The 13,260-nt window shown below is 47.6% G+C and overlaps 1 protein-coding gene across 1 annotated transcript in view; it reads left to right on the top strand.

The window, feature by feature from the left end:
• The window catches only part of LOC119964355 (interferon-induced protein 44-like), a 67,147-nt gene that overhangs the window by 26,195 nt on the left and 27,692 nt on the right, over nt 1–13,260 (top strand). Inside the window, exon 4 of the mRNA XM_038793729.1 lies at nt 4,648–4,846. Within this exon, the coding sequence (XP_038649657.1) occupies nt 4,648–4,846 (199 nt within the window). The remainder of the gene's footprint in view (nt 1–4,647; nt 4,847–13,260) is intronic.

Here is a 13,260-nt window from a genome sequence, read left to right as displayed (position 1 = left end):
ACCTGATATAGTGAGACCCACATTGCCATCCATGCTGTCATTTAGCGATGCATTGGCCTGCTGAAAATGCGGTTCCATGCCTTGACCGCTTTGCGGTGGTCTGCTATGCCCTCCACAATCTGCCACAGAAGCAGGGTGGCATGCTGGAGGAGGAGGAGGAGCAGCAGGAGGAGGTGGACTGACATGCAGTCGCCTCCTCTGAAGAGGAGGCCGTCCAGAAGGGCTGGAGGACGGAGGAAGCGGAGGATGGAGGACAGGTGGTGGCAAGGGTCCGACATGCCATGAGGATGAAATAGTATGCAGCAAGTCTGTGAGGAAGGATAGGGCAAGGTTGCACTTAATGGGATGGGTTAAAGTGTGTCTGTTTCGATGCAAGGAGTGTCAGGAATAAGGGAGATGAACTTAGAGCATGGATCAGTACTTGGAACTACGATGTTGTGGCCATTACGGAGACATGGATTTCACAGGGGCAGAAATGGTTGTTAGATGTTCCGGGGTTTAGATGTTTTCAGAAGAATAGGGAGGGAGGTAAAAGAGGAGGGGGAGTGGCACGGTTAATTAGGGAGTGCATCACAGCTGCAGAAAAGGAGGTAGTTGAGGAGGGTTTGTCTACTGAGTCAGTATGGGTGGAAGTCAGAAACAAGAAAGGATCAGTCACTTTATTGGGAGTTTTCTGTAGGCCCCCCAATAGCAGCAGAGAGATAAAGGAACAGATTGGGCGGCAGATCTTGGAAAGGTGCAGAAATACAGAGTTGTTGTCATGGGTGACTTCAACTTCCCTAATATTGACTGGAACCTCCTTAGTGCAAATAGTTTGGATGGAACAGATTTTGTCAGGTGTGTACAGGAAGGATTCCTGACTCAATATGTAGATAGGCCGACTAGGGGGAGGCCATATTGGACTTGGTGCTCGACAACAAACCAGGCCAGGTATCAAATGTCTCGGTGGGAGAGCATTTCAGTGACAGTGGCCACAACTCCTTGACCTTGACCATAGTCATGGAGAGGGATAGGAACAGACAGTATGGGAAGGTATTTAATTGGGGGAGGGGAAATTATACTGCTATTAGACAGGAGCTGAGGAGCATAAAGTGGGAGCAGTTGTTCTTGGGGAAATGCACAACAGTAATGTGGGGGTTGTTTAAGGAGCTCTTGCTGCGAGTGCTGAATAGTTTTGTCCCACTGAGACGAGGAAGGAATGGTAAGGTGAAAGAGCCCTGGATGTCAAGAGAAGTGGAGCTTCTAGTCAAGAGGAAGAAGGAAGCTTATGTAATGTTGAGGAAGCAAGGATCTGACTCGGCTCAAGAGGGTTACAAGGTAGCCAGGAAGGAACTTAAGGACTGAGGAGAGCTAGAAGGGGGCATGAAAAAGCCTTGGTGGGAAGGATTAGGGAAAACCCCAAGGCGTTCTACACTTATGTAAGAGGATTATCAGAGTGAGAGTAGGGCCGATCAGGAATAGTGGAGGGAACTTGTGACTGGAGTGTGAGGAGATGGGGGCCCCTAAATGAATACTTTGCTTCAGTATTCACTAGAGAGAGGGACCTTGTTGCTCATGAGAACAGTGTGAACCAGGTTAATAGACGCAAACAGGTTGATATTAAGAAGGAGGATGTGCTGGAAATTTTGAAAAGCATCAGGATAGATACGTCCCCTGGGCCTGATGGGATATACCCAAGGTTACTATACGGGAAGCAAGGGATGAGATTGCTGCACCTTTGGGGCAGCATGGTAGCATGGTGGTTAGCATAAATGCTTCACAGCTCCAGGGTCCCAGGTTTGATTCCCGGCTGGGTCACTGTCTGTGCGGAGTCTGCACGTCCTCCCCGTGTGTGCGTGGGTTTCCTCCGGGTGCTCCGGTTTCCTCCCACAGTCCAAAGATGTGCGGGTTAGGTGGATTGGCCATGCTAAATTGCCCGTAGTGTCCTAAAAAGTAAGGTTAAGGGGGGGTTGTTGGGTTACGGGTATAGGGTGGATACGTGGGTTTGAGTAGGGTGATCATTGCTCGGCACAACATCGAGGGCCGAAGGGCCTGTTCTGTGCTGTACTGTTCTATGTTCTATCTTTGCATCCTCACTCTCCACTGGAATAGTACCGGATGATTGGAGGGAGGCGAATGTTGTTCCCCTATTCAAGAAAGGAAATAGGGAAATCCCTGGAAGTTACAGACCCATCAGTCTTACGTCTGTGGTGAGCAAAATATTCGAAAGGCTTCTCAGAGATAGGATTTATGATTATTTAGAAAAACATAGTTTGTTTAAAGATAGCCAGCATGGCTTTATAAGGGGCAGGTCGTGCCTCACTAGCCTCATTGAATTCTTTGAGGATGTGACGAGACACATTGATGAAGGTCGGGCAGTGGATGTGGTGTTTATGGATTTCAGTAAGGCATTTGACAGGCGCCGGAATGTGGCGACTAGGGACTTTTCACAGTAACTTCATTGAAGCCTACTCGTGACAATAAGCGATTTTTTTTTTTTGATAAGGTTCCCCATGGTAGGCTCATTCAGAAAGTTTGGAGACATGGGATACAGGGAAATTTGGCTGTCTGGTACAGAATTGGCTGGCCAAAAGAAGACAGCGAGTGGTAGTGGATGGAAAGTATTCCATCTGGAGCTCGGATACCAGTGGTGTCCCGCAAGGATCTGTTCTGGGACCTCTACACTTTGTGGTTTTTATAAATGACTTGGATGAGAAAGTGAAAGGGTGGGTTCGTAAGTTTGCCGATGACACAAAGGTTGGGGAAGTTGTAGATAAGTGTTGAGGATTGTTGCAGGTTACAACAGGACTTTGACAGGATGCAGAGCTGGGCTGAGAAGTGGCAGATGGAGTTCAACCTTGATCAATGCGAAGTGATTCATTTTGGAAGGTCGAATTTGAATGCTGAATACAGGGTTAAAGGCAAGATTCTTGAAAGTGTGGAGGAACAGAGGGATCTTGGGGTCCATGTACATAGATCCTTCAAAGTTGCCACCCAGGTTGATAGAGTTTTTAAGTAGGCGTATGATGTGTTGGCTTTCGTTAACACGGGGTTTGAGTTGAAGAGCCGTGAGGTTTCGCTGCAGCTTTATAAAACTCTAGTTAGACCACACTTGGAATATTGTGTCCAGTTACGGTCGCCTCATTAGAGGAAGGATGTGGATGCTTTGGAGAGGGTACAGAGGATATTTACCAGGATGCTGACTGGACTGGAGGGAATGTCTTATGAAGAAAGGTTGAGGGAGCTAGGGCTTTTCTCACTGGATCGAAGAAGGCAGAGATGTGACTTGATAGAGGTGTACAAGGAGATGAGAGGCATGGATAGAGTGGATAGCCAGAGACTTTTCCCCAGGGTGGAAATGGCTGTCACGAGGGAAAATAATTGTAAGGTGATTGAATTTCAAGGTGATTGGAGGAAGGCATAGGGGAGATGTCAGAGGTAGGTTCTTTACACAGAGAATGGTGGGTGTGTGGAATGCACTGCCAGCAGAGGTGGGGGAGGCTGAGTCATTATGGACATTTAAGTGACTCTTAGACAGGCACATGAACAGCAGTAAACTGAAGGGGTGTAGGTTAGTTTGATCTTAGATTAGGATAAATGGTTGGCACAACATCGTGGGCTGAAGGGCCTGGCCTGTGCTGTACTGTTCTATGTCTATGTTCTATGACCAGGGAGGCCCTCATCATCTCCACATCATCCTTGGACGAGGCTGTGTCCATTAGCTCAGCCCACCTCTAATTCCCTCCCTCCCCCGAACCCCCCATCACATCACCCCCTCCCCGGCCACCGTGTTGCCCACTCCAAGGGTCTGTGTAACATCACTCCAGGCCGATGGGCCTATGATGGCAGGGGGAAAAGATGGTGCAGGTTCAGGCAGGGCCGCCCTGAAGATTAGCGTGACAGAGGCTTCACTTGCATCAGGTGTGAAATTGTTTAATGGTGAACATTTTATGATGTGGAGATGCTGGCGTTGGACTGGGGTGAGCACAGTAAGAAGTCTTACAACACCAGGTTAAAGTCCAACATGTTGAAACAAACATGTTGGACTTTAACTGGTGTTGTAAGACTTCATACTGAACATTTTATTGTGACAGATGGGTTGGGAATTTGAGGGGTGGCAAGTGGAACTGATGCCAGGAGAGAGGCGGTTACCCTTGCAGCTCGGTGGAGGTTTTTTGTTTTCTTTTGACATTGGACAGTGTTCCCTGGTGATGCTGCCCGCACTGACAGCCTCTGCCTCCCAGGTGGTATTAGTGACCCTCATGCTGGTTTCCTGACCCTCTCGGGGGAACAGGGTGGTCCGCCCCTCCTTCACAGTGTCGGGAAGCCTGGCCAGGTTGGCAGCCCTAAAGCAAGGAACAGGTCTGCGTGCTGCCATGCTTGTGTGTTGACTGGGAGGGAGTGGCGAGAGAGTGTTTAAAAGCAGTTCCCCCTTGTTAGTGGCGAGTAGGTGAGGCGGGAGGCCATTGAATCAGGCAGCGAGGGAATCAATAATGTTGAGAACCTCCCGGGAGCTCATTTTTGGCACTAAGTGCCGTTGAATACGGGCCGCGTTCTCGCCAACGCAGCCATCGTGAAACGCCCTGCCAAACGCACCCAAAACCGGACTTAGAAATGTTTCCGTTGAATCGGGCCCCTGATCATTATTAATACAAATGTTCTTACCAGGTGGCGCAAACAAAGTCTGATTCAATCCATCAATAGCTACAAGTTGTACAGATGCTCTGTGCCTCAGGCAAGGATTTTACTAATTGGACCAGTTGGAGGAGGAAAGTCCAGCTTCATCAACTCCGTCAATTCGGTTTTCCGGGGTAATGTCACCAATCGGGCTTTGGCTGGAGGTGGAGCAATAAACGGCACAAAAATGGTAAGAGAAGTACAGCCAAAAGGACTCTGTCACTTTTATTTCCAAGTGAGTATTTTCACCCACCCATCTCTACTGAAGGCATATGTTCATAAGATATAGGAGCAGAATTAGGCCATTCGGCCCTGTTCTGGTCTGCTCCACCATTCTATCATGGCTGACGTTTTGTTATGCTCTTGACGTAGCATAAGCTGCTTCCTTGATATTCACTCTGACAAAGGAAAGTTCAGACTTGGAGATAGCTTTAACACGTTTATTAAACTGTTAACAATTCTCCTACTTGGATTCGACTCTCCTGTTAATCCTGCAATAGCTACTCAGACTAACTAACCAGTCTGCTACAATCCAGGTGGTGGGTATGATGTATTTCAAATCAACCCTGTGTACACACTGAGTGTCTCCACTGGAAATAGGAAGATCATGTGTGCTGTGTCCTTTATATATGGGTTGGTGTAATGCCCCCCTGTGGTAGTGTCACCTCTGTGTGTACTGTGAATGCCCATTGGTTGTGTCCTATCTTACTGACCTATTGGTTGAATGTCTGTGTGTCATGTCTCTGGTGCTCCCTCTAGTATCTATCTAGTCTACGTGCATTTACATTAACCCCTTGTGTATTTACAGTGATGCATATCACCACAGCTGATATGTTCCTCATCTGTTACCTACAATGTTACAGACCAAGAGCTGGATTGCAAAATCAGCCAGGGCACCTCCTCCTTAGAGCACATGACCTAGGAGCAGGAGTCAACAATTTCCTCCCGAGCCTAAACACCCTCAATGTGATCATGGCTGATCACATCCTGGCCTCAACTCCACCGTCTTGCCCGTCTCCATAACCCTTCAACCCATTACCAATTAAAAATCTGACTAACTCCTTAACTCCGTACCAGCCTCCCCGGACAGGCGCCGGAATGTGGCGACTAGGGGCTTTTCACAGTAACTTCATTGAAGCCTGCTCGTGACAATAAGCGATTTTCATTTTTTTTCATTTCAATTTACTCACTGTCCCTGTATCCACCGCACTCTGGGGAGCGAATTCCACAGATTCACAACCCATTGGGAGAAGTCGTTTCCCTCAAATCTGTTTTAAATTTGCTACCTCTTATCCTTATTCTAGAATGCCCCACAAGAAAATGAAATGAAATGAAAATCGCTCATTGTCACAAGTAGGCTTCAATGAAGTTACTGTGAAAAGCCCCTAGTCGCCACATTCCGGCGCTGTCCGGGGAGTCTGGTACGGGAATCGAACCGTGCTGCTGGCCTGCCTGGGTCTGCTTTAAAAGCCAGCGATTTAGCCCAGTGAGCTAAACCAGCCCCCTGGAAGCATCAGCTCCACGTCTACTTTATCCATACCTTTTAGCATCTTGTATACCTCAATTTGACTTCCCCTCATTCTTCTATATTCTAGAGAGTATCGGCCTAAACTGTCCAATCTCTCTTCATGTGACAAACCCCTCCTCTCTGGAATCAACCTAGTAACCTTCTCTGAATTTCCTCCAATGCCACTACATCTTTCCTCAAATAGGGGGACCAAAACTGCACAATACTCCAGGTGCGGTCTTACCAATGCCTTGTATCGTTCCAAAACACTTCCTTACCTTTATACTCAATTCCTTTTGCTATAAATGCCAACATTCCATTTGCTTTCCTTATTACGTGCTGTGCCTGTACGCTAGTTTTCTGTGATTCAATCACGAGGACACCCAGATCCCTCTGCATCGGAGCACCCGAAGTTTCTCCCCATTTACATAATAAGTTGTCTTCCCATTTTTCGACCGAAATGCATGACCTCACATTTATCCATCTGCACATGTTGGCCCACTCACCCAACCTATCTATATCCATTTGTAAGATTCTTATTGCCTCATTGCAACTTACTGTCACACCTATTTTTGTGTCATTTGCAAATTTGGCTATGGAACCTTCTATCCCTTATCCAAGTTGTTAATGTAGATTGTAAATAGCTGGGACCCAAGGACCGAATCCTGTGGCACCTCACTAGTTACATCTTGCCATCCAGAAAAAGATCCATTTATCCCGACTCTCTGTCTCCAGTCTGTTAGCCAGTCTTCTATCCAAGCTAATAAATTACCTTTAATCCCATGTGATCTCACCTTGTGAATTAACCTTCTGTGCATCACCTTATCAAACACTTTCAGGAAGTCCAGATATACATCTACAGGATCCTCATTATCCATCTTGCTTGTGACATCTTCGAAGAACTAAAGAAAATTAGTCAAACATGATTTGCCCGTCATAAAACCATGCTGACTCTGATGGATAATGCTTTGGCTTTCCAAATGACCTGATATTACATTCTTGATAATTGATTCTCACAATTTTCCAACAACAGATGTTAAACTAATTGGTCTGTAATTTTGCCTCCCTTTTTGAATAAGGGCGTGACATTAGCATTTTTTCAATCTACTGGAACCGTTTGTGCGTCCAGGAAAGTTTGGAATATCATAACCGATGGATCCGCTACCTCTGCTGCCACTTCCTTTAACACCCTTGGATGTAGGTCATCAGGCCCTGGGGACATGTCTGCCCTCAATCCCAAGAGTTTGTTGAGTACCGTTTCCCTATTGATGCTGATTTTTCCAATTTCCACCCTCCACCCTTTCTATTACCGTTGAAATGTGCGTTCCTATCGGAATGGTACTCGTGTCCTCCACCGTGAAAACTGAGGTAAAGTATTGATTTAGCATCTCCGCCATTTCTGTGTTCCCCACTATTAACTCTCCGGTTTCATCTTCCAAGGGAACCAATATTAACCTTAGTGACTTGACTCTCTTCCCTTTTATGTACTTTTGGAAGCCTCTTGACAAACTTTTTTGTCAAAGATAAAATTGCAGGGTGGCCGCCTCGAACTATTTCAGCTTGCGTCCTCTCTCCCCCAACCGAAAATATGCCCTGCTAGTGCACAGTTTTAAATGTCGTGTTCGCTTGACCGGAAATCTGACTGCGCACCTGATCCAGTGATGAAAATCTGCTCCTTTCTTTTCATCTCCCTTTTCCTCACGGACCAGCGATCCGGATGAGGAGATTCCTGCATTTGTCAATGCTGGTGTCGCTGATACCACTTGTCATTTCCTCAGACTGACAAGGAAAGAGACAAACATCACCAGCAACACCGATGGAGATCTGCAAAGGCGACTCCCAGGCCTCTGAGAAGGCTGATAGCTGGAAAGTGTAGGTTAACAGCAAAAAAACCCTTCCTCTGGAGAGAAATGGAGGCTGGGCCATTGAATTTATTCAAGATAGAATTGGCTAGATTTTTGATATATGAGGGAGTTATGGGGCACAGGCAGGAACGTGGAGTTAAGACCATAATTAGATCAGCCATGATCTTTTCGAATGGCAGTGCTGATGCGAAGGGCCGAGTGGCCCATTCCTGCTCCTGAGTCCAATGTTCCTAACTGACCTACAAACTTAAAACTTTTAAGGCTGTGAAATCGGACTCTGAAAGCAAGTCCTGTGAGAAAAATGTTTTCCATTCAGCAAGAGACATCTGATTTTATGCTCATCAATACCTTCTCTCCTTGTCCTGTTCAACCAGATGAGAGCCAGGAAACATTGTGGATGGCACAATTGCTTCACAGCTCCAGGGTCCCAGGTTTGATTCCGGCTTGGGTTACTGTCTGTGCGGAGTCTGCACATCCTCCCCGTGTGTGCGTGGGTTTCCTCCGGGTGCTCCGGTTTCCTCCCCAGTCCAAAGATGTGCAAGTTAGGTGGATTGGACATGATAAATTGCCCTTAGTGTCCAAAATTGCCCTTAGTGTTGGGTGTGGTTACTGGGTTATGGGGATAGGGTGGAGGTGTTGACCTTGGGTAGGGTGCTCTTTCCAAGAGCTAGTGCAGACTCTATGGGCCGAATGGCCTCCTTCTGCACTGTAAATTCTATGATAAACTCGAGCGCTGGGGGTTAAAGCCAGGATCCATGGTTAAAGATGCAGTCAATTTGATTTTAGCTTGTAATAATAGCTGAGCTGCCTCCACCATGGTGGGTTTCTGCACACTACCAAATGCACTTTTAAACAATTCATTTACAGGATGTAAACTTCGGTGGCCTCGACCAGCATTTATCGCCCATCCCTAATTAGCACTTCAGGGTCAGCCACATAGCTGTGGGTCTGTAGTCACATGTAGGCCAGACTGTGCAAGGATGGCAGATTTCCTTTCCTGAAGGACATTAGTGAACCAGATGTTTTTAAAAATAATTTTATAACAATTGACATTAGTTTCGTGGCCATCATTAGACTTTTAATTAGACATTTAATTCCAGATTTGTATTCTTTATTTTTAAAATTCCCCCATTTGCCATGGTGGATATCGCGCCCAGATCCCCAGCGCATTACCCTGGGACTCTAGATTACTAGTCCAGTGATATTGCCTCTACATCACCGTGTGCAAACTGCTGGGCTCCTGCCGGACAAACCGGCTTTTCTTGTACTTTTAACCTCCCACACCAACGCCTACATACTCAGTGTGAAATACAGTGGTTCGCAAACTGTGAGATGCGACCCCAATTGGGGTTAATGGTGGTTTAGCACACTGGGCTAAATCGCTGGCTTTTAAAGCAGACCAAGGCAGGCCAGCAGCACGGTTCAATTCCCGTACCAGCCTTCCCGAACAGGCGCCGGAATGTGGCGACTAGAACCTTTTCACAGTAACTTAATTGAAGCCTGCTCGTGACAATAAGCGATTTTAATTTCATTTCATAATGCAGCAACAGTGTTTGGGATCACGAGTCCCCTTTCCTCTGAGACTGCTCTGCACTGAGGCAGGACAGGGCGTCCTGCACCTTCCCCTGTTCACATCATAGTCTCGGGATTTTTTTGCTTCCTGAGCACCAGTTAAAATGTCTCCTGCGGAGCCTCAGCCGCACACCAGCTTGGTCGTGGGCGGCGGGTGCCGACTGTGGGAAAAGCTGGCCTGGCTCTTGATATATAGTAAGAAGTCTTACAACACCAGGTTAAAGTCCAACAGGTTTGTTTCAAACACGAGCTTTCGGAGCACGGCTCCTTCTTCAGGTGAATGGAAAGGCTTGTTCCAGAAATGTTTATATAGACACAGTCAGAGATGCCCCGGAATGCGAGCACCTGCAGGCAATCAAATCATCAAAGATGCAGAGAGAGAGGTAACTCCAGGTTAAAGAGGTGTGAATTGTCCCAAGCCAGTTCAGTCGGTAGGCCTCTGCAAGTCCAGGCTTGTTGGTGGGGGCCGAATGTAATGCGACATGAATCCCAGATCCCGGTTGAGTCCGCATTCATGCGTGCGGAACTTAGCTATAAGTTTTTGCTCAGCAATTTTGCGTTGTCGCGTCTCCTGAAGGCCTCCTTGTAGAATGCTGACCCGGAGATCAGAGGCTGAATGTCCTTGACTGCTGAAGTGTTCCCCAACTGGAAGGGAACAGTCCTGCCTGTTGATAGTCGCACGATGCCCGTTTATTCGTTGTCGCAGTGTCTGCATGGTCTCGCCAATGTACCACGCTTCGGGACATCCTTTCCTGCAGCGTATGAGGTAGACTACATTGGTCGAGTCGCACGAGTATGCGCCGCGTACCTGGTGGGTGGTGTTTCCACGTGTAATGGTGGTGTCCATGTCGATGATCTGGCATGTCTTGCAGAGATTACCCTGGCAGGGTTTTGTGGTGTTGTGGTTGCTGTTCTGAAGGCTGGGTAATTTGCTGCAAACAATGGTTTGTTTGAGGTTGCGCGGTTGTTTGAAGGCCAGTAGTGGGGGTGTGGGGATGACCTTGGCAAGATGTCCATCCTCGCTGATGATGTGTTGGAGGCTGCGAAGAAGATGTCGTAGTTTCTCCGCCCCAGGAAAGTACTGGACGACGAAGGGTACTCTGTCAGTGGTGTCCCGTGTTTGTCTTCTGAGGAGGTCGGTGCGGTTTTTTGCTGTGGCGCGGTGGAACTGTCGATCAATGAGTCGAGCGCCATATCCCGTTCGTACGAGGGCATCTTTCAGCATCTGTAGGTGTCTGTTGCGCTCCTCCTTGTCTGAGCAGATCCTGTGTATACGGAGGGCTTGTCCATAGGGGATGGCTTCTTTAATGTGTTTCGGGTGAAAGCTGGAGAAGTGGAGCATCGTGAGATTATCTGTGGGCTTGCGGTAAAGCGAGGTGCTGAGGTGACCGTCCTTGATGGAGACGAGTGTGTCCAAGAATGGAACTGAATTTGGAGAATAGTCCATGGTGAGTTTGATGGTGGGATGGAACTTATTGATGTCATCGTGTAGTCGTTTCAGTGATGTCTCGCCGTGGGTCCAAAGGAAAAAAATGTCATCGATGTATCTGGTGTATAGCATCGGTTGAAAGTCCTGTGTGGTGAGGAAGTCCTGTTCAAACTTGTGCATGAAGATGTTGGCATATTGAGGTGCAAATTTGGTCCCCATGGCTGTTCCGTGCGTCTGGATGAAGAATTTGTTGTCGAAGGTGAAGACGTTGTGGTCTAGAATGAAACGGATGAGTTGCAGAATTGCGTCTGGAGATTGGCAGTTGTCGGTGTTGAGGACTGAGGCTGTTGCAGCAATGCCGTCGTCATGGGGGATGCTGGTGTAGAGTGCCGAGACATCCATTGTGACGAGGAATGTTCCTGGTTCAACTGGTCCATGGGTGCTGAGTTTCTGTAGGAAGTCCGTCGTGTCGCGACAGAAGCTGGGTGTACCTTGTACGATGGGTTTCAAGATGCCCTCGATGTGGCCAGAGAGGTTCTCACACACCCCCACACCCCCACTACTGGCCTTCAAACAACCGCGCAACCTCAAACAAACCATTGTTTGCAGCAAATTACCCAGCCTTCAGAACAGCAACCACAACACCACAAAACCCTGCCAGGGTAATCTCTGCAAGACATGCCAGATCATCGACATGGACACCACCATTACACGTGGAAACACCACCCACCAGGTACGCGGCGCATACTCGTGCGACTCGACCAATGTAGTCTACCTCATACGCTGCAGGAAAGGATGTCCCGAAGCGTGGTACATTGGCGAGACCATGCAGACACTGCGACAACGAATAAACGGGCATCGTGCGACTATCAACAGGCAGGACTGTTCCCTTCCAGTTGGGGAACACTTCAGCAGTCAAGGACATTCAGCCTCTGATCTCCGGGTCAGCATTCTACAAGGAGGCCTTCAGGAGACGCGACAACGCAAAATTGCTGAGCAAAAACTTATAGCTAAGTTCCGCACGCATGAATGCGGACTCAACCGGGATCTGGGATTCATGTCGCATTACATTCGGCCCCCACCAACAAGCCTGGACTTGCAGAGGCCTACCGACTGAACTGGCTTGGGACAATTCACACCTCTTTAACCTGGAGTTACCTCTCTCTCTGCATCTTTGATGATTTGATTGCCTGCAGGTGCTCGCATTCCGGGGCATCTCTGACTGTGTCTATATAAACATTTCTGGAACAAGCCTTTCCTTTCACCTGAAGAAGGAGCCGTGCTCCGAAAGCTCGTGTTTGAAACAAACCTGTTGGACTTTAACCTGGTGTTGTAAGACTTCTTACTGTGCTCACCCCAGTCCAACGCCGGCATCTCCACATCTTGATATATAGAAATGATTTTACAAATAACACATTGTCCATGTGATTTCCTGAACTGAGAAGATTGAAGAGGAATATACAAGGGGTATTGGTTTCTGTGAGGTTGGATGGGAACCTGAGAGACTGATTAGCAAGTTTGCGGATGATAAAAGATTGCAGTGATGAAGATTGTCAGAGAATACAACAGGATATAGATGGGCTGCAAAATTGGAAAGAGAAATGGCAGATGGAATTTAACCCAGACAAACGCGAGGGGATGCATTTTGGTAGATTCAATTCAGGTGGGAGCTATGAAATAAATGGCAGAACCATCAGGAGCATAGAGATACAGAGAGATCTGGGCATGCAGGTCCACAGATCCTTAAAAGTGTCAGCACAGGTGGAAATGATGATGAAGAAAACATATGGCATGCTTGCCTTCATAGGACGGGGTATCGAACATAAAAGCTCAAAAATTATTTTCCAGTGATACAGAACACTGGTTCGGCCACATGTGGAATACTGTGCCCAATTCTGGTCACTGCACTACCAGAAGGATGTGGCGGCTATGGAGAGAGTACAGAAAAGGTTTACCAGGATGTTGCCTGGTACTGAGAGTATTAGCTATGAGGAGAGATTGAATAAACTGGGATTGTTCTCCCTAGAGAGATGGAGGCTGAGGGGTGACCTGATAGGAGTTTATAAAATTAGAAGGAGTATAGATAGGGTGAACAGCTGGAGGCTTTTTTCCAGGGCAGAAATGACAATTGCAAGGGGGCACAAGTTCAAGGTGAGGGGGGAAAGGTTCAGTGGAGATGTGCGGGGGAAATTTTTTACACAGTGAGTGGTGGTGGCCTGGAATGCACTGCC

This window comes from Scyliorhinus canicula, chromosome 4 (assembly GCF_902713615.1).
Source record: "Scyliorhinus canicula chromosome 4, sScyCan1.1, whole genome shotgun sequence".
Lineage (NCBI taxonomy): Eukaryota > Metazoa > Chordata > Chondrichthyes > Carcharhiniformes > Scyliorhinidae > Scyliorhinus > Scyliorhinus canicula.
This window is presented reverse-complemented; position numbering and strand designations above follow the sequence as displayed.